At 39.3% G+C, this 21,337-nt stretch overlaps 2 protein-coding genes across 7 annotated transcripts; both read right to left on the bottom strand.

Moving 5' to 3' along the window:
• Positions 1-668: 668 nt before the first annotated feature.
• hoxd3a (homeobox D3a) lies at positions 669-21,337 on the bottom strand. 6 transcript variants are annotated; one of them, XM_015057763.1, is made up of 5 exons: positions 9,230-9,900; positions 7,793-9,128; positions 6,058-6,117; positions 3,911-4,490; positions 669-2,414 (listed from the first exon to the last, which is right to left on the bottom strand). In XM_015057763.1, the coding sequence occupies exons 4-5, from the start codon at positions 4,410-4,412 to the stop codon at positions 1,663-1,665; spliced, it is 1,254 nt and encodes a 417-aa protein (XP_014913249.1). In that variant the 5' UTR covers positions 4,413-4,490; positions 6,058-6,117; positions 7,793-9,128; positions 9,230-9,900; the 3' UTR covers positions 669-1,662. The 6 variants fall into 6 exon arrangements, with proteins under 6 accessions (XP_014913249.1, XP_014913248.1, XP_014913250.1 ...); XM_015057762.1 differs by lacking the exons at positions 7,793-9,128; positions 9,230-9,900 and adding an exon at positions 21,004-21,337; XM_015057764.1 differs by lacking the exons at positions 7,793-9,128; positions 9,230-9,900 and adding an exon at positions 18,380-18,514.
• hoxd4a (homeobox D4a) lies at positions 13,317-15,633 on the bottom strand. Its single transcript, XM_015057766.1, has 2 exons — positions 14,291-15,633; positions 13,317-13,871 (listed from the first exon to the last, which is right to left on the bottom strand). The coding sequence occupies exons 1-2, from the start codon at positions 14,688-14,690 to the stop codon at positions 13,573-13,575; spliced, it is 699 nt and encodes a 232-aa protein (XP_014913252.1). The 5' UTR covers positions 14,691-15,633; the 3' UTR covers positions 13,317-13,572.

The raw sequence follows: 21,337 nt of genomic DNA, 5'->3' as shown, positions 1-21,337 counted from the left end.
AATGCTTTGTTCACATGGAGGGGGGAATCAGCGAGGAGCCTGAAAGCGACGAGTTTTTGATTAATGAGCTTTGAAATGGCTCTCCAGGAGCAATAAAGGATGAACTGCTCTTTCTACCCCCTCTCTCTCTTTCTCAGGCACACACACACACATCGCCGTGTCTCTCCCAATGTCAAAGCGCCACCATGTATTTTATTTTTCTTTCTCTCTCTCTTTCTCTTTTTTTTTATTTTATTGGCACCTATCTGCTTTATTAGTATTTTGAAATCAATTAAACCGCCAGCGGTTACTCTCCGCTCTTTACTTGGAAGAGCTTATTTGGTCCTTTCTATTGCACGAGGGAGGAAGGCTAATCATGTGGCCGAGTCTTAAAATATGATAAGCGACATGTGGAGGATGCAATAAGCCCACAGACTCACTTCCCTTCATACCAATAAAACATCAATATTCGCGAGAGCCTTTTATTCCGCTAAAATGCACTTTACGTTGGGAGCATAGAGCCGTCTGATGAGTTTTAGATATCCTGGTGTCTAATTATTGATCGTCTCTGTCTGTTTGGACTGTACAGTGAAGGCTGCGGGTCAATAAACCTCCTTCGCTCTGCTACAGTGGCAGCAAGGAGACACTGCGGCGTTGTGTACAGAGACCAACAAATCTCAACGAGCAAATACAAGTTTAAGCACTTTATTTACAAAATGTTAAACACAATAAAATATAACATTTCAATATCATCGGGGTTTCATAAATTTATGGGTGTCCAACTGAATGGAATAACAATGGAAGACAAATAATTATAACAACAACAACAAAGAAAAAAAGGAAACGCAAGGGACTACACAAAATGACATGCTGGTGTGCGTAATATTTGATTTTTCGATAGTCTACGTTTCGCTTAAGGTTTTGACACGAGATTAACCGTGGACATGTTTACTCGCTATAAAATGCCCCCATTTGTCTCAGATTTATACAATTCGAAATGCTCCATCAATACTCGGTAGCATTTCTGAAAAAAATAAAATAAAATAAAAAAAATACACAAACCCTGTTTTGCCCAACAAGTGCACCGCTCTGTCCGATCTGGCAACAACGGAAATCCACACTTATAAATACTCGCATAATAAACGATAAATAATGTGCAATACAAAAGCAATTAAATAATTAAATAGGCTATATGCTATAGTGCCGGGGATTATGCAAAATTAATGACGCAATAAATAAATAGGGTGAGGAAAAAAATGAGATCCTTTAACAAGCAGACAATTTTTTCTTCTTTTTTTTCCCCCTAAAAATCTTTCCATCTAAGAATGATCTTCTACTTTTTGTGATCTACAAGACTTACCTTCAAGTAACGGCATGAAATATTCAGTCAAACATTGCGCATTGCACTTGAGAATAAACGAAAAGGGGAAAAAACAACAAAAGAACTATTAACAATCAGGCTAGAGCTTCTCCAAATTTTAAGAGAAATGGACAAAGCTGTATTATTTAGAAAATAATTACACAATAGCATTAATAATAATATCAATAATACTGTCATAGTACACACGGCTCTCTCGGAGCATAGTTAATAGTCTAGTGAGGTAATAAAAAAGAGCGCAACGTAATTTGGCACGCACGCACACACGCACACATACACACGCACGCACAAGAAACGTCATAATATTACAAATGCGTCAGCTTGGGCGCTTCCTGAATCCTTCCCTGAGAAACTTGGTGAGAGGTGAGGTCTGTGTACGTGGGGTGGGGGTCACACGGTCCGTGGTGGTGGTTTCCTGGGATTTGAGCTGCACAGCTGTAGTCCACGCTGGTGGATGATGGGTGGGGGAGATGGCCGAGGTTGAACATGGGGCCCGAGGCTGGCATGGAATCAACAAAGTTCCCACCCACGTACACGGGGCTGCCTTGCAAATTGGCGTTGGCGAAGCTTCCGTTGCTCTGCATGCTGTGGTGTTCGTACTCGGAGCCCGGGTAGCGCTTCTGCTGAGGGATGCAGCCGCCCAGCGGCGCCGTGTACGCGGCCAGGCCGTACATGTTCTGCTGGGGCTTGGCGAAGGGCGGCGGCGAGGGCGCGTCGTAGCTCAGGCTGTTCACGTTTTGGAGCTGGCCCGCGTATCCGGTGTGATTGGGCCCGCTCAGCGGCGGGCTTCTGTCCGGGGAGTGTCCCATCGGGGAGTGCGCAAGCCCCTTTGACTTCTGATCCTTTTTATATTTCATCCTCCTGTTCTGAAACCAAATCTTTATCTGACGCTCGGTGAGGTTCAACAGATTGGCCATCTCCACCCTCCGTGGGCGACAAAGGTAGCGGTTAAAGTGAAACTCCTTCTCCAGCTCCACAAGCTGCGCGCTGGTGTAAGCAGTTCTGACCCGCTTGGAGGCCGGTCCGGGCGGGCTTTTCTCATCACTCACCTCCCCACCTGAGGAGACAAATCACAGCATCTTAGCGTTGTCGTGCAAACACGAAAAGCAGTTCGTCTGAAGCGTAAACGTGTTAAGGCCCAGACACAAACAGCGCCGGCTCAAGGTTGAACAAGGCCAGGGGCGTTGCCACACATGGAGGCTTACAGGGGCACAAAATCTAAACATTAACTCCAGACTCATGTTTCCAAACCAGCAGACTGGAATGAAAATATTTGCCAGTCTATTAATGTTATCTTAAGTGTGTCATTCATGTTATTCAGAAATATTTACTGCATGTTTTTCTAAGTATTATTTTATCTTTAAGCAATATTTTAAATTAATTTTACTCTGTTATATGCTTTACTCAGTTCTTGCTGTTGTTTAAACTTATAAATAAATAAAGTTAGCTTAGCTAGCCTGACTTTCAAATACGTTGAAGGGAACAACACTTATGCACTTTAGCCAATTTTTCTGTTGGATTTATGACCTAAACCAACATTACTTGTTTGTTTGTATTTTTTAAATGGAAAATCAAACTCCTTTTTAGATATGAAATAGACATCATGGCTTGTGGCTCCCAAATTTGGAGAAATATCTGCAGAATCTCTTAAATGCTCTGAATATTTATAGCAAAAATGCAAACAAATCTGTCTTCACAATTCAGTCCTGTTTGCAGAAACAATACTGTGCATAATTCATTGGTCTTTCCTTTATCCTTCATATTTTTCTACAATGTAAATGGCCTTTCTATTTAAATGGTATTTTAAATGAACTTTTTGGCACTTTGTTGTTTAACGGTTGCAAATCTTTGATGCAATTTGATAAGCGAATGTTGTGGGGGGAAATAACATATTTTCCAGCTCACGTATAAACCAGAAAGTGGGATTGCAGTTGCAAGGTGAATGAGGGTCAAAGCAGGATTTCATTTGGGGGCAACTTTCCAGCTACACCCTCCAGCCACAACAGCACCTCTGGCCTCAACCTGCTTAAGTTAGTATTTTTTTTATTCAATAGAAAGTAGAGATTACTGACCATAATGCAGAATGCTATGCTTACAATTAAGTCAGCCACTTTAAATTATTTAGTAAATTAACATCACTTCAAATAAAATGCCTGTTATTAACATATTTGATTCATTCCAATGTTTTATATTTTATAATGAGTCTATGAAGCTTGCCTGAGCTCAAAACATAAGAGAGAGACTATGATCAGACATGGCGTAAATTGTTCACCATGTTCCTAATTAAATTAATATTTGGTCTGCCAGAAGACACGTTTTCAGGTTTTTACTCAGCTGAGTGTAGTTTATGCTATAAATATTAGACCAAAGTGGAAAATGCTTAGAGATGGAGAGTCATTTCCACAATGACTCTGCTGACACGACTTTCAGTTTTGGAAACGTTTCCTGCATATGTGTCATCAGCATGATCTCCTGGGGCCAATAAGAGTAGAGTTTGCCCATACCTTAGGCCGGCCCTGCATGCTATCCACACACTCTTACACACATACGCACCATCAGGATCTCTACCTGCAGCAGCGCAGTTGTTGTTGCTCTTCTGCTTCGAGTTCTGCCTGGTCTCCTTCATCCAGGGGAAGATCTGCTTGGTGAGGGCCGGGGTGGCCGGGCCTGACGCGCTGTTGCTTGGAGACTTCTTCTTCTGGGATGTGGAGCTGTTGGAGCTCGGGGAGGCAGCAGACAGTGGGGGTACCTGCTGCTCAGAAATACTGTTTGCTTGGCTGCTGCCACCGCTGCTGCTGCTGCTGTTGCTGCTGTTGTTGTTGTTGCTCTGACTGCTGCTTTGCCGCATGCAGTCCCCGTTCAGGTCACTGTCCTTAAGGGCTGGAGGTGGCCTAACCGCGGAGGTTTGAATAGGACACACAGAGCCTTGGTAATCAGTGTCAATGTTAGGAGCAGGGTAGGACTGGTGAGCAGGGCCATAGCTGTAGGAGTCTGGTTTGGGGTAGGTGTAGCCTCCAAACAGTCCAGAGTTGTCATAGTAGGTTGCCTTCTGCATTTTGTGGATTCAAAGCCACAAAATGGGTGTTGATTATTCACGTGATTGGTGTTTCCCACAGTTGCTCCAGTCTGTGAGCTGTAGGCAGAAACACATCACTTGTTACAACTGCACCATCTTCAATGTGAAAGACAAATAATCAGAAATCAGGACCGCACAAAGAGAATGGCCGTGGCTGCTCCTCAAAACCTTCAAGTCAAAACTCCAACGGTTTACCAGCTTCAAAGTCTGGCCGTTTGGCTATTTTTTTCTTCTTCTTCTTCTTCTTCTTCTTTCCACAAAGCAGTTAAAGTTTAACTTTTTACTAAAAGGGACCCTCTGGGAGGCTTTAGTAGTCGCTCACAAATAAGCTGAATCAGCATTTGTCACACACATACACACAATGCCCTTTTCACTAATCACAGGCCTCACAAAGCCCGCCGCGCACTAATTGTTGTTCCGTGCACGCGCATTCAGGGGTCCATTTCTACGCAGGCGAGAGGCTGATATTAAAAGAATTATGAAGGGGAGGGGACGGGGAGTGGGCTGTACGTGAGCGTGCACGAGGTGAACGTGCGTGCACGTGAGCGAGAGAAAGGGAGAGAGCAAGTGAAAGAGGTAGGGTGCGTTGGTGGCACATACATTTTTCAATATGGCTTGCGCATGTCACATTTTATGTTCCCAATGTTATTTATTTATTTATTTATTTATTTATTTATTTATTTATTTATTTATTTGTTTATTTATTTATTCTATTGTGTATTTTCTACTTTTCTATTTTACTTTGCTTTCACAAATTATTTTCCTAATTTTCTATTTCAGTACAACAAACTTAATAAATAAATAAATAAATAAATAAATAAATAAATAAATAAAAAAAAACCAAAGTAGAAACAAAAGAAAGATTCCTTTTTCCTGTACATTGATGTCTTCGGGGGGTCTGCAGTTTTCGCTGCGCATTACAATTACACCTGTCAGTGAGGACCGCGGCGAAATTTATGGCCGCAAATGTCCTGTTTGTAAAACGGCCTTAGAGAGGAATGGAAAAGCAAAACACTCCCAGTGAGTCCGAAGCCCCTCAGAAGTGCGAAACTAAGCGTAGGAGGAAGTCTGAGGGAAAGCATTTCATAGCTGGCAAGGTTTCCACCGTTTATAAACGATGCTGCGTCCAGTCCGTCTCTGCAGTGCGAGCCACCAGCTCTGGCTGGAAAACGGAGCCTGTTTTTAACCTTAGAGTGTGATTTACAGGAGTATCTTTTGGATAAAATTGCGATTCCAAAATCCTACTTTTTTTTTTCCTGCCCAATTTACGCGTTTTATTTATTTATTTTATTTTATTATATATATATATATATATATATATATATATATATATATATATATATATATATATATATATATATATATATAAAGATGGACTGGAAAATTTTCCCCACCAACTGGATTTAATTCTTGTTTTTGTTTGCGAACAAATTGAAACGTGCAGAAACTGGGACTCTGCGTAAAGAATTAAGCGCAGATGCAACGCCGAGGCCATCCTTCATGTCTGCCTTTGATTCCAGCCTCCTGTGCTGGAAGCGTAAATGTGCAGCGTAGTAACGAATCACCTTGTTAGCACTTGGCTGAGTTATGCATCTCCTTTATTAATTGAAGAAATGTTACTCACCGAAATCTGCGCAGATCTCTTTTATGTCGCTCACGCATTCATCACCGCCTCCATCGCGACCTGGAACACAAATAAGGGTTAAAAAAATATCTCATTGAGTGACTTGCTTCTTTGTTGTCTTATTTCTTTTATTTTATTTAGCATTAAAATATAATATGCATTTTATGTTAATTTAGACATTAAATATATGTTTTTTTTATTAATATGAGCTGAAATACAAATATTCAGTTATTTTAAAGCTTTAAAATAGAGTAACAGAATAATCTAAAATCCATTAAATAACCATTCAACTTTTTTTTTTTTACTTCTTGTTTGAAGAATGAAAAGTCTTACATGTGCACTTTCGCACAAAGCGACAGGGCAAATATCTAGCAGCCATAAGCGTTTTTAGGTGACCTTTGGGTCATTCTGTATTAAGCCAAAGTTTAATGAACAACGAGGATTTTTTTTTTTTTTTTTTCCCTTCAAGTAGCTAAAAGTCTCCACCAAATTCAGATTAGCTTCTGGGCGCTGAGAGAGGCAGGAGGACACCAACGGATGGAAAAATAAATCTCAAGATTTTTCATTTATTTCCTTTTAATCGCCATGAAGATCCATGCGTAAAACCTGACGGGATTTAAATATTTCTTTCTCCCCCTTTTTAAAAAAATTCTACTCCCTATTTTTATTTTTATTTTATTTTGTGAAATACTTTAGGAGGCTCGGTCAATAATATGCGCCCTCCAGTTGGTGTTCAGCACCCTAAGTTACTAGTAGCAGACAAGCCTCCCTTTTCACACGAACTGTGTTTTTCGCCTACGCGTTGTCACGGTAAGTTTGCTCCACACAATGCGTCGGGACTCGGACTGGAGTGTTATTATCTCACGCAGTCGATCAGACCTTCTGAAATTCCCTCAATATCTCAGTTTAATCGTCCGGTGTAATTTTGATTAAATTTAAAAAAAAATACATATATAAATAAATAAAAGGAAATGGAGAACAATCAGCCTTTGTTCCAAAATCAATATGTAGTATTTGAAGATGAAACATTAAGTGTTTACTACAGAATGGTCGTAATTTAGAAGTGTGTCAGATAGTACGGCAGTGAAATCACGCGTTCTGGCATTACATTAAAGAACACGTATGAGTTGAAGTTGTCTAGTTGTTTAACAACAGGCAAAATGTGGATAAACGAGGGAATAAACATTCCGTTGTGGAATTATTAACTTAAATATATATATATATATATATATATATATATATATATATATATATATATATATATATATATATATATATATATATATATATATCTTTAATCTATTGTTGTTGGTCGAAATCCCCGGTATGAATCCGTGCAAAACATACAACGTTGCAGGCTGACAAAGCCACATACAGCTGAAACCACATAAATCACACCAAACGCCAGTGTGACGATAAGACAACAAATTAATGTGATTTACGATCCAAGAGTCAAAAAAGAAAAGTTCCTCTCCTACTCCTTCCTCTTCTTCTTCTTCTTCCTCCTCTAAGCAGGCTTTCATAATGGGCTGAAAAGCGCAGAAGTCAATCTGTCGATACAATTTGAATGGAAAAATACATTTTATATAAACGGTTAAAGGAAGAGATAGGAGCTCCATATCCGCATATTTAACGAGCCTCCCCTCCTTGGACGGAATGCATCATAATATGAATAATCCTTTGCATTGTATTAACCCGCGGTTAAAGGTTGCTTTCTCGCCATGCAATTGCTTACCTGCGAATCAATTCATCATAAAGCGGCTGCCTCTCAGCTCTGACTTCCTCTCCGTGCAGCTTCTAGAATAAATCCTTCACTCCTCTCTTTTTTTTTCCTCCCTGTCTGCAGACGATGCTGTCCTAAACCTGATCTTGCTGTTTTTCAGACATTTCCATACACCGGTTGGAGACAGTATTCCCGAAAGAATGGAAGGACTCGCTTTCAGCTACCAATAAAAAAAGCGAACAAGGTATCCTTATTCCAAGGAAGAGGGGGAAAGGAGAGAGAAAAAAAATCCACTGGCAATCAATCAACCAGTGAGATATCGAGGATAGGCCTGTGTAGATTGGGGATTTATTTTTTTATTTATTATTTTTTATTTTTTTTGGGGGGTGGCTTGTTTCTGAAGCTTTTATGATGACAAATAAAATGGCACTGCCTTTTAGATACAAGCATATATGTTCACGTGATTTGTTCTCGTCTTCAAGCAGGGAGCCCTTACCTCACCGGTCCATTTTGATAAAGGGTGGCGTTTATGTGCTCGTCTGAGGTGTGTGATTGGGAAAATGGCTCTACTTCTTCTTTGAATATGAAGGACTGCAACAAGCCTCAGTTTAACAACTCCGGAATGTTTTCTGTCGTTCTGTGTCCATTTTAGTCCATCGGTATTGTCTTTTGTTGTTTTGTTTTGTTTTGTTTTTTTTTTTTTTTTTTTTTTTTTTTTTTTTTTTTTTGTTTTTTGGTTTGTTTGTTTTTTCAGCATTTTTGCCCATTTTTGCAATGCATTCGTGTAAAATGTCAAGTCCATTTCACGTTGCATTGGTGCTAACGTTTTTGCAAGAAATCCAGGACCTCGACATATTTGGAGGGATTTAGTGATAAAACGAATGACGGACGCATTTTATGCATCACCAAATAATGGAGAGTGACGTTTCTGCAGAACACTAGTTTGACATGTGCGTTTAAAAAAAAACAAAACAAATGATTTATGAAATAAATGACATGAGCTTCTCTTGCAGCTGGTCGTGGATTGTATTCAAATAAAGCAAATTATCATCCCGCGTTTGTTATTTGTGTATATGTGTGTGTGTGTGTGTGTGTGTGTGTGTGTGTGTGTGTGTGTGTGTGTGTGTATATATGTGTATGTCTGCCTTAACACCATGGATGCTGCACAAAGAGTCACAAGAGCATGCTTGCCTTCTCCTGTGTTGTTTTCCGCATTAATCACCAAATAAAGGGAATGTTCGATGCCAAGTAAAAAACATCAAATGCGTTGGAAAAACCAAACTGGATTAGCAGAGGAGGATTTCAAAGCCGCAGGCTGGCTGCTTGGTTTAGCGGCGGGTTGTCGTCGCTGCAGAACAAGGGAAGAAGGAAGAAAAAAAAGGGGGGTTGCAGGGCTGGTACAGCGTCGCCGGCATATGTTCAGAGGGGTAATAAAAGTGAAAGATTTACAGTTTTCGGCCGGCCCCCCAAACAGGCTCCCTCGCACCCTTTCAGGAATTACTGGGAGTGATTTACAAGGAGGCAGAGCTGTCAGGCTGTCCAAACTTCCAGCACTTCTGAGGAACCGAAAGCAAATCATGCCACTCTAAGAATAAAAATAATACGGGGGAAAAAAGGGGCCGAAAATACAAAAAGGTATACGAGTAGTTATTCATCTTCTGCTATTGTAAACTATGCATCAAAATTACCTTAAAAATCACATCCTTGCTTCATTTTAAAAGCTCCCGTATGAAAAATATTCAGTCCACATTTTTTTTTCTTTTTTGCGCGCGCGTTTGCTTAAGATACAATAAAACTCTGACGCGAAAAGAGAAATAAATTAGCTAAAACTCAATCTTTTGTACAGAAACGACTTTAGGCTCCTGCGATTTACTCCCCGACATTTAGTCAAATGTCCATGCGGAGACAGCAAACCAGTCATCTCTGGAACTGGAGCAGACATTTAATATTATTTAAAACAGGGAAGAAATGCGCTTACAGCGACCGTAGACCACAGTCTAAACAACTGCGCCTATGCAGGAGCGCACACATCAGAGAAAGGAGGTGCAATTCATCAAATATCACAGACATTTGATATGGTCATTTGCCAAGCTGAGGCGACATGAAAAATGCAGAAATATTTACCTACCCGAGCATCCATCGGTTCAGAGCCGCAGCTAACAGTCGCGCCGAGTATCGGATATTATTTTCTTTGGAGGGGGGATCTCTTCAGTTTTCAACTCTGATAGAGTCCTTGCGATTAATGACGACGCCGTGTTTCTAGGGGGACGTGCTGCATTAATTATTTAGACAATCACGTGGTTGGAGAACAGAGAAGCGGAGTGGTATAGTCTCTGGATTATATCTCTGAATGCAGACGGCGCACTTTAATATATCTTAAGGGGGGGAGGTTGGTTGGTTGGTTGGTTGGCTGGTTGGTCGGTTGCCTGTCTGGCTCAGAGAAGCTTCTGCGAAACCAACAGCTGGAAATCAAATATGGCCGGATGGAGAGCAGCGGCGCTGTTCCTGTGCACTGGGTGCAGTGTCATTGAAAATGGCACTGCCTTTGGCTCCCATTTATTGCTGTTCAGACATGTAGGTCAGTGTGGCTGCACGGCGTATAGTATAGTAGGCTGCTCTGACCTGATAACTGAGGGGCGTTTTATTTCCAATTCTTGTTGCGATTCCAGCAGCTGCAGAGTGCATGGAGGGATTCCTCCATAAATTGAAACCCACTCGCATCACAGTTGTGCTAATAGACTAATATAATAAGGCATGCTAAGTTCCCGAGATCACATGTGCATGCATCCCTTTACCTCTGCATGTTTATGACATGTTTATATTGCACATTACAGTTTGTGAGCATGACCCAATCTAGATGATGTACAGATGGGGTGTGGGGGAAGCGTGCGGCTGCGGATTGTCTTTCCACATGTCTGTTTATGGCCGCTTTGTTTGGATCAGAGCTGATTCTGTAGTGTGGGGGGTCGGAGGTCACCGCTGCAGAGAGTCATCCCCAATAAAGCCACAGCTCAAATAAAGTATGCATTTCTACTCTGTGTCTTTGGTAAAAGTGGAAAAGAGTCACAGCTGACTTAATGTGGTATTGGAGAGATATGTGTTAGTTTTTTTTTTGTTTTCGTTTTGTTTTTTATCTGGGTTTTAGTTAATTGGGGAGAATGACGTGAAAATTCTTATTAATTTTATTTGTAAGATTTAAATAACGTTTCCTTTGGAATAAAAACATAAGCAAGAGTATTAACTGTGCACAGTTAACGAAGACGTTTTTACGCACAGTATGCGCTCCAGCTGATAAGCGCAAACTGTGCTTTTCACTTGATTATATTGACTATTTGTTGTGGTTATTGAGGGGGTGGGGGTGTATTTAGATATTATTATGTAGTTTAATCAATGTCTTATACTGCTTGAGTGGCCACATCTCTTGATTTGTTTTTATTTCATCTGGGAAATAAAAAATAAACAAATAAAGGTATCCAAATGTTTAATATTATCTCCTTGAATATTTTTGGTCTTTTCGACCTTTTTCAAACCCTTTCCTTAAACACTTCGATGCAAATCTGTAAATTATTTGTCTAACCTAAGTTTAATAAAAGTCCTCATGCATGTAGTGTGTTGTTGTAATTTGTCCTTTCTTAACCTGCGCCTGCGTCTGGTGTAGTCAGACACTCGTATATAAAAGTTTGTTCACAAATAAAATAAAAAAAAATCGCACCTGAAAACGAGAAACACAGAAGAGTGAGCCCCCTTTTGTGTCAAAACAGAGCTTTCCGCTGTCGTGCAAGTGAAACATTCTTTGTTAGTAAAAGTCGTAATTTCCCGGGCAGGCCTTATAAGCCCACACAGCGCGCATTTGCTCCATTTGTGATTTTTTTTTTTTTAAATGCTCCACGTACTTAGCTTCAAATTGTGATCAAATCTTGCGAAAACACAAACCGTGAAAAAAATTATATTCATATATATATATATATATATATATATATATATATATATATATATATATATATATATATATATATATATATATACAAAAAGTATTGCAATTCCATTCCAACAGCTGCAGATTTCTTTAAACAGTCACAAAGATCGTACATACCCCATCGGCTAAGGAAGCGTCGTTTCCTCGAAATCTGTCTTTTGTTTGTCTTTGCCGAATGAAGAACATAAGCATCCAGGAGACAGAACATTTTTGCCAAATACTCAAATGAATAATCAGTAGAAATCTTTATTTTTTATATATATATACTTCTCACATTTCAAAGCACCGTACAAGGTAAAAAGCATTTACAAAAATAAAAATTGATGAAAAAATTGCATATTGATTAATGCAATACGACAAAAATACAAATCAGAGCCTTCTCGACAAGGGGGAGGGAGGGTGGTGATATAAATACGGTTAAAATACGAGTAGGACTGTGGAACTGACTGGCCCTTTACTGTGAATCAGGTTTAGCTTTGTTTTAAGCAGTCCAACTGGCTTTTTGTTTTTTTCCCCCCATCCAAACAAAAATAGCGCCTGGGAGAGAAAAAGCTGCCTGTCCGGCGGGTCAGGGGGTGCTGGGGTCAGTCCTTGCGGCTGAAATGTGTCCCCTGGATGAACCTGCCTCTTCTGCTTTTGTCGCTCTTCGGTTTAAATACCTTTTCAGCTCTCTGTTGAGGAAGACTTCAGAAAAGAGACCTTCATACTGGGAAAACTTCTGGGTCTTTTTTTTTCTTCTTGTTGTCCGAGGACAATGACGGTCTAACACAAGAAATATCTGCCTGGAAACGTAACCTGAAAGAAGTTCCCTCTCCGCCCTCGGTTTGGTTTGGTTTTTAAAAGATTCCCATCTGTATCTAAATTCTAAAAGTGTGTGGAAAGCCATGTTAAAAATGCACAAGAATCAAACTTGTTATATAAAAAAAACCAAAGTTTGATCGAAAGTGTTTTTAATGAAAGTGTGTGCTACGCGAAAATGTAAAAAATTGTTTTCATCAAATAAATAACGAATTATCAAGGAAAACATAGATATATATTCCTAAATATTCAGGATTTGGGAATATCCTCAGAAAGAAATACAGATTTGGTGCCATGCAAGAACAAATGATCTTTCTTGTGAGAGTTTTCTGAAAATGTACACTGTTTACAAAGGTGTCAGGAGAGATTTATAAGGGCACTCGGAATCCTTCACGCGCAGGAATGTCTTAGGTCTGAGAATAATATACGAGCTACGAACATTTTTTACAAAATAAGTTAAAACAAACAAGTTACGAAAAGAAAGTTGCTTTTTTTGCAAAGAAAGGTCAATGAGTGTTTATGTAAATATCGTTTGCTTCAAGTACCTAAGTTGTGCGTTTTCGTGGATGAAAAAGTGAAACAAAATATGTGGAATTTTGTATCTGTTTGCCTCACTGCTGCGTTATAATAAAATAAAATATATATATGGCAACGTAATATTGACGTGAGAGGGAAAAAAAAGGTTTAAATTCATGAATTTGAACGGGTTTTATAAAAACAATTTGGCTTGATAAAGAAAAATAAATGTTTTTCTGACTGTGAGGAAATCAATAAAACAAAGTAAAAAAAATCTAAAATGCAAAAAAATAAAAAAAATAAAAATAAAAATAAGTTGAAACCTCTCAGTAATACCAAATGATTGATTTTCTGACACAGTCTTGAGTCAAAGTTGCTGGGATATTTTTTTGTTAAATTAAAAAATAATGCTCAAACGACATCAGTCCATGCAGAAGTCAAAATGCAGCCTTTGTCTTCGTTTATGTACAAATATTCGTCCTGAATCCTCCTCCTCTGTCCTTTATAGCGCTGTTATATCAGTCTGGTTATCCTTTTGAATGTTCTGCAGATGGCCGGAGGCCGGCGCCGATCTGCCTTTGGTGTTGGGCAGCTTGTGGTCCTTCTTCCACTTCATCCTCCTGTTCTGGAACCAGATTTTGATCTGCCTCTCGGACAGACAGAGTGTGTGGGCGATCTCGATCCGCCGCCGCCTGGTCAGGTACCGGTTGAAGTGGAACTCCTTCTCCAGCTCCAGGACCTGCTGCCGGGTATATGCGGTTCTGGAGCGCTTGGGCTCTGATCCCGTGTAGTCCGGGTTCACTGGTTTGGAAAAACAATAAGAAGTGGAAGAAGGAGAGCAGAAATAGAGTCACCAAATGTTGCCAAGTGGAGCATGAAGACAAAAACAACATGCTACAAGAGAAAGTAGGTGTGAGCAGTGCGCAAAAAAAAGAAAAGAAAAAAACTTTAAGGAAAGCAACCCCAAAGAAAAAGCTCCCTTTTTGTTTGTTTGTTTGTTTGTTTTTTTCTTTTAAAATATGGTTTTAAACAGATTTCCCTCAGATTAAATAAAATCACTAGCGGCTAGTATGTTCTCTCAGAAGCTTTCTGTGGCCTATTTCCTGAGCTATAAAAATTTATGACTTGTGTAATTGTCTGGGCCTTTCAAAGACGCCCATAAATATTACATTAAATGACTTCCTATAACTACCAGGAGGCAAAAAGGAGGTAAATCTTACCGGTAGTTACGTGAACTTTCTTCATCCAGGGGTAAACTACTGCAGGTTGCTTGGCTTGGAGCCCATTTTGACTCTTTGCGTTTTGCTGCTGCCCACAAGTCCGAGGTCCGGCCGTTTGGACCGGGGGGCCCTGCTCAGTCTGTGCGTCAAAGTGGGCAGTGTGGCCGGCGTGACCCCGTGGCTGCACCGCTGAGTCCGGCACAGTGCTGCAACTAAACGGCTGCTCTGTGTAGTTTGACCGCGGGTAGAGGATCCCTGGGTGTTGGAAGTCCGCGTCCTGCGCCGGGCTGTAGAAGTCCGAGCCCTGCTCAGGTATGTAGTTATTCTGCGAGTATTCCTCGCAGGGAGGAAATTTGGGATCCACATACTTAGAGTTCACCATATACGAACTCATGGCCATTAATTTCTGAAGGTAGAAAATACTAATTTTTCTCGAGTTGTCTTTTTTTCCTCTCCTCCATAGAGCCCTCCTACTTGGTGTCAACTGAATAAAGTTAGCGAACCATGTGACCAGAGCGGCCAATGGAGGTGATGCGGGTCCAAACACGAGTAAACATACAACCGAACGCGCTTTTGCCTAAATGAAGACACACCTAGATAAGACTCATGAGAATAAACAAACATATTAATCTGCTGCACATCGACAGAGAAATAAACACTAAAAAGTTACACGTGCACGCAAAACATAAATTCAAATCCATGTGTTGTTATGAGAAAAGGAACATAGAGGAATATTAAAAAAAAAATCTTGCATGTGGATGTTTTATCCAAGTATCCATCTATATCTATACATAAAGGTAGATCAGTTTCTTGAAGGCATGGTGTTCAACAGAGGAAGCAACAAAAGGTACAAAAAGCCCCTTGGCATAAAAGCAGTGAAATAATGACTGGGGACAATTGATGGACAGTGTCTTTGTCATGGAGGGGTCATCCAAAAGTTACACCAATCTCATCCCTTCATTTGCCCTGTCTCTCGCTCTCTCACTCTCTTTCTCTCTCTCTCTCTCTCTCTCTCTCTCTCTTTTTAAAACTGTCTCAGGATCCTATTGGGCAGTGGCAGCAACAGCACTCCTCTCTGCAAATCAATAATGTGGAGACACAGGAGCCAAAAGCCACAGCTGGAGCGGGCTGCAGCTTCTTTTACTAAATGCATTTGGAGCCTCCCTCCAAAAAAGAAACAGTAAACTCCAAAACAGACACTTTCCTGATCAGATTATTCGCTCTCATCGTAATCATATAGAGTTTCTGTGAGTAATGTGCTGTTAAGATTTACCAGCGCTATCACTGTAACAACACTTTGGGCCCTCAGCAGCCTCAGACGCCTATAACTCAAGGAATCGAAGTTTTTTCATCGACCATATACTCCCCTAGAAACGAATCTGTGACTCTGATTCCATCACACAAATTCGGTTCTACAGGGTATATATAGACGACGGGAAGCGAGACTCTCCACTTTTAGACATCTTTTTTGTTTCATGTATCTAGCAAAAAGCACACAAATAAGATAAGATAAGATAAGATAAGATAAGATAAGATAAGATAAGATAAGATAAGATAAGATAAGATAAGTTAAGAGTATGTTGAAAAGCTTCAGGTAGGCCAATATGCCAAAATATTAATGAATAAAGTATGTACAAAATATACAATGATATATATATACAGCACAAAAGTTCAAAACTATACATATCTGCAAAGTGACTGGGACAATTACAATGTCTTTTTATATTCAATGTGCAAATTGCAATTACCCAATAAATGATCACAGTGGAAACCACTCAAAAATGTGAAAACACAAAGTTTCAAATAAGGGAACTGAATGCATGTAGTAGAAAAATGCGTTGGAAAAACCCTAATTCATTTTTATTTTATAGTTTTGTCAAAAAATAGGAAAGGCTATGGGCTCAGTCCTACTATGAGTCAAATTTATTGAATTTATTCCCATTTTCATCAACCAAAGTTTTTTAATTTATCTTGGAATTGATATTGGTAATTTGGAAGAAACCATGTAATTTGGGCTATAAACTAAAGGTTTTAGTCCAAGGCGTACTTTAACACTGTGGTGCAAAAGTACCACTATATGTCAAAAGACTAAAATAGCATTCAAAAAAAAAAAAAAAAAAAAAGTTCAGTTTTTGCACATTTGCCCATTTTTTTAAAACCATAAATGTTGTATTGCTGATTTGTTAAAAATAAAAACTTTTGGTTGTAAATAAATAAAGACTACTTCTAGTCAAAAATGTAAAAATAAAATAATAATTAAACAAAAAAACTTCAGTAATCTTCCGTTCCTCTTTTATTCATCTCAAGTTCATCCCTATACACAAACTCACTCCTACAAAAAAAAGAGAGAAGCAAAAATAGGGGGTGGGGGGGAGTTTTACATATCTGAAAAAAGTTTTTACTTTTCCAAACTTGTCGTTGGGATTTAACGTTGAGCCTAGGCTCTGGACCACTGAGGAGATAAACCCCCAGACGCTTCTTTTGGCTGCTGGATCATATTGAGGCTCTTATCACCGACGGGCCGAAAGATGAGGCTAAAGGCCAGCAGGGTCAAACCGAATCATTTACAAAACTATCAAAAACTTTAATTATTTTTGCTGCTCCTGACAGCTGAAAGGGGTCCAAAAGTTTACCAAGCCCTCGCCAGCCGTTACCCAAAGCAGGGAGGCGCGCCACGGAGAGAGGCCTGCGCTGAGAAATTGTTCTCCAAATTAAATAAAACTAAGAAATTTTGTTCAATTCATTCTTTAAAACCCAACAGACGTACGTATTTATCAAAGTGGCACCAATCAACATCAGAATAACAATTAATAGTAAATGTTTTCATGGTGGTTTGTTTATTCAATTCGAAAACCTAATTTTCGAATTACAATTTTTTGCTTTAAAAAAACTCGACCACCATCATAAATAAATAAGAAAATTACTTAGTTGGCATATTTAACTTTTACTGCTTAGCGATTAATTTGAAAATGGTGTAAATGTTTTGTCGTCTTTTTTAAGAAAATTAAAAGTCATAATAAAATCAAAATGAAGCACAAGGAATTGAAAGCCAGTTTTTTTGTGAATAAGCTATATGTTTCAGAAATTAATTTAGCTGCAAAATAAAAACGACCAATAAGGGTCTTTTTCTGTGCCAAAGTTATCAATTTAATCAACAACAGATACAAATGCTGAAAATACAACATGCAAAAGATAATCTGGGTAAAAACCTCACATTTCCCACTTCGTGTTTCAACATTTTTAAGACGTCCTGACCTGCCTTTCACCTTCCCCTGCCAGTTCTTTAGACGGGTCAAAGCCGAGAGACTGACAACAAAGGGAACGATAAAGTCAGCGTTTCCTGCAGCTTGAGCTAAAGCAAAGGCCAGTCAGAGTGTCTGAACAGCTTTTCAATTATTCTCAAAGCTCGTTCGGTCAGAAAGTGGTCACACAGCGTGTTGGACAGCGAAGAAACAGATTTGACTGAAAAATAAAAAGCTAAATAAATCTCAAATTGTCGGTGAACTTTGCAGTATTTCTTACTATTAGATCATTGACGAATAAATACAAATAAAATGTTTGTTTTTTTTCATTCATTAAAGTTAAAATTCCCTTAAAATTAAAAAATAAAGCAAATGTAGGCATATTAATTAGTGGGCTGCAAATGAAGCATGTTTTATTTATTATATGTAAAAGCATCGCAGGCAAAATATAAATGATAAAAAAAAATAATACGTTGTGGGGAAAAGTGACACAAAATAATTTCTGTTTGTCCCAATCCCAAATTTCTTCATGTCTTTATCTGGCAAAATGAAAGTTCATTTCAAGACAGGCAAGTGAATTTCGACTTTTCAACACAATAAATAGAAAACATAAGATTTTCATCATAAAATCCGAAAGATACAGCTTAGCTTGGCTTCCCAAGCTGCTTTCTAACAGGGCGATTCGATCCAAAGTAACAACATCAAGCCCAACATCCGCTCAGCAGCTAGCTGCGTTTGCTTCCAGCCCTGCGCAGCTCCAGCTTTTACAGACAGGAAACGGCTCGGTCTGAGCATTACGCATGTGACATCACACGCCCATATAGCACAATGATAAAACAGAGCTTACCACGGAGACCGCAACACATGGCGCACCGTGCACCAAAACGCATCCACTGTGAAGGAGGATAAAAATTCAGCCCGATGGAGCTTCCCTCTCTGTCTGTCATTGGGAACACTATTCCAGCCCATCTGGACGCGCTCACTAATACACAATGAGAATTATATTTTGGCTTGTCAAGTCCCAGGCCATAAAACAAACTTTAATGGCGTCACGTGCTTCCTCACAACCATTCACAACGCCGCGCGGGCCCATAAATAATCCTCAAAGTTGCACTTACTCAATAATGCAGATTGCATTAATGTGAGCCGCAGGAGGGGAAAAGGAGCAGAAATTAAGAACCAGAGTGGAGAGACAGAGAAAGAGAGACAGAGAGAGAGAGAGAGAGAGAGAGAGAGAGAAAAAGATACGACTTACTTAATTTCAAGTACAGGCCATTTAATTTTACAATCCTAAAACGAAATCATTGATATTAATAATAATGCAAAATTATGAGTGTTAAGTTATTTGATTTAATAATGCAGGTTTGTTTTATTCTTCATTGAAGCTTGGGTCTGTGGTGAAGCTCCTGCCCTTTAATTTCCTTCTAAAAAGTCTCTCAAGTGCATTTATTTCCACAAGCGAGCCTGTCGCAAGGCTGATGTCATTCATTCTCCCTCCAATCTCTGGCTGCAGCGCATATTTGCTCCTCCTATCACCTTCTGACCAACTGAAGGACTCCAATGTCTGCCGAAATGTGCTTACATGCATGCACTGCTGTTGTAATTACTGATTCGTTCCCTTACCTGTAGATTCTAACTCTAAGCACCCTGTTTGGCTGTTTATCGCCTCATATATATATAGGACGTATATATGCGCCCTATATATATATATATATATATATATATATATATATATATATATATATATATATATATATATATAAATGTATTATTTTATATATATAATAAAATAATACAGCCACTTTCTGACTTTCTGTCTGCACAAAGAAGTGACCGCATGATGTAAAATGCGCCCACGGGGTTTTTGTTGATCTTGCATCACTCGAAGCAGCTAAAGATCATCGGAAAAAAATCTAAAACTAACAAAACATTTTTTTTAAACCCCATTCAGAGCCGAGCTTGATCACGTGATTCCTGTCTCGGCCACTCACTGTTCACAAGTAGCAGCGTATGAAGAAGGTGAGCGTTTGAGTGTTGGGCAACAGCGCCTTCTGCTGGAATTCCACCAGTCCTTCCCACTGCAGATGTATCTGCATAGCAGGGCCAAACAACTATGATAATGCAGGATGTTCAGTGATGCATTAGTGACTCAGTAGAGGAAAAATATTTTTTCAACAATGAAAAGCTGAGAATAAAGACATCTGTCATTTCAAGCATCAAATGCCCCAAAGAAAGAGTACAATTGGTTTGCTGTATGTTCAAATGTATTCAGGATGATATGATACAACAACATGTGAGGTCAAGCAAATGCAATGTTGTCATATTTTCAGACTCCAAGAGCTTGAGATAAGAGCATGTTAAAGGTGACAGAATCATTAAAACACTGATTTTTGCTGTTAAATAATTGTCAAGAAAAATTGTGTAAATCTCAGAATTAAAGCATTTTTTGAATGAAATGAAACAAATAAAACACATAGACATACTGTTTCGATGTAAATTGAAGTGAAAATACATTAATAAATGACTAATGACATTAAAAAATAAAACACAATTTGCTTGAAACGGCCTCTCTCCAAATATCACGCTAATGGTAAATAATCAAACACAGTATGAAAAAGCATATCAGCTTGAAATATGAGACGGTCCACCTGTTTAATTATGTTCTAGTATTTAAAGTAATATCCTTAAAACCCATAAACGAATTGTCAAAGTAAGCACCGCCTAATTTTCTCTAGCTTCTATTTTGCGCCTGTCCCCCGTTGCAGAGTCCATTTTGCCGCATTGCAGTAAGGCTGTAAATACTTTCGCAGCTGCCTGTCAGGCTGCAGTGAAATACTGTCTTTGTTCAATTGGCCTCGTCTCCAAGCAGCTGAAAACAGCCCTGAGAACTGGACTTCTTATGTTGGACTGTGCAAATGTGGAATATATTAACAAAGGGCTCCTCTTATTGTGTCGAACATAGCACAGGATTCGAGAATTGTGGTAGCGTGAAGGTTACAGCGGAGTAGTTTGTAGTTTTTATTGACTCCCAAGCATAAAAATGCATTCAGATTTGACACATATGGGAATGAAATAAGCAGCATGCATGTATAGTAAAAAGGCAACAGGGGAAATGTTCAGTTAAAGAATACAATCTAGGTTAATAGACAGACCAGTCGGAAATCCGAGCAACATTTCAATACATTGTAAACAAGCTGCTTGATAAAAAATAATAAAATAAAATAAAATCTAATCGCTTATTAGTCAAACTTTTTGCTTTTCTATCAGGGTGCATTACCAGTAAATGATTTCAATCTGTTAGCTTTGAACATTTCTGCAGCGAAACAACAATCCCAATACATTTTAGCACACATCGCATCACATGAAATTACCTAAATGGCATTACCTCACTGCTAATTTACATGACTAATGAAACAGGAAGCTGTCAGGCGGCGCACATGCACAGGCGCGCCACACACGTGAAAATCTTACCTGCATTCTGCAGAAAATCCGCTTTTATTCTTTCATCTTTGCCAAAGCAGCGCATTTTGAGCAAAGCCCCGATGAGCTGTTGCTGCTTCTCTGCAAATGGACGACGGGATAAAACAGGAGCTGTTTTCGTGTCGCTCATCTCGGGAGCTCAAAGTGTGCGCACACACAAAAAAAATGCGCCCATCAGATCAGACGCGTTTATAAAACGAACGGTCAGAGATTTTAAACGGGGGGGAGGAAAAAACAAAAAAGCCGTCTGACTCGTTTTGGTTTTAACGCCGTATGGACGCAGAATGCAGTGAGGGGGTAAAAGTCGCCTGGGAAATCAGGAAAA

The sequence above is a fragment of the Poecilia latipinna genome, unplaced genomic scaffold (assembly GCF_001443285.1).
Source record: "Poecilia latipinna isolate Pla-1442-1.1 unplaced genomic scaffold, P_latipinna-1.0 Scaffold1489, whole genome shotgun sequence".
NCBI lineage: Eukaryota > Metazoa > Chordata > Actinopteri > Cyprinodontiformes > Poeciliidae > Poecilia > Poecilia latipinna.
This window is presented reverse-complemented; position numbering and strand designations above follow the sequence as displayed.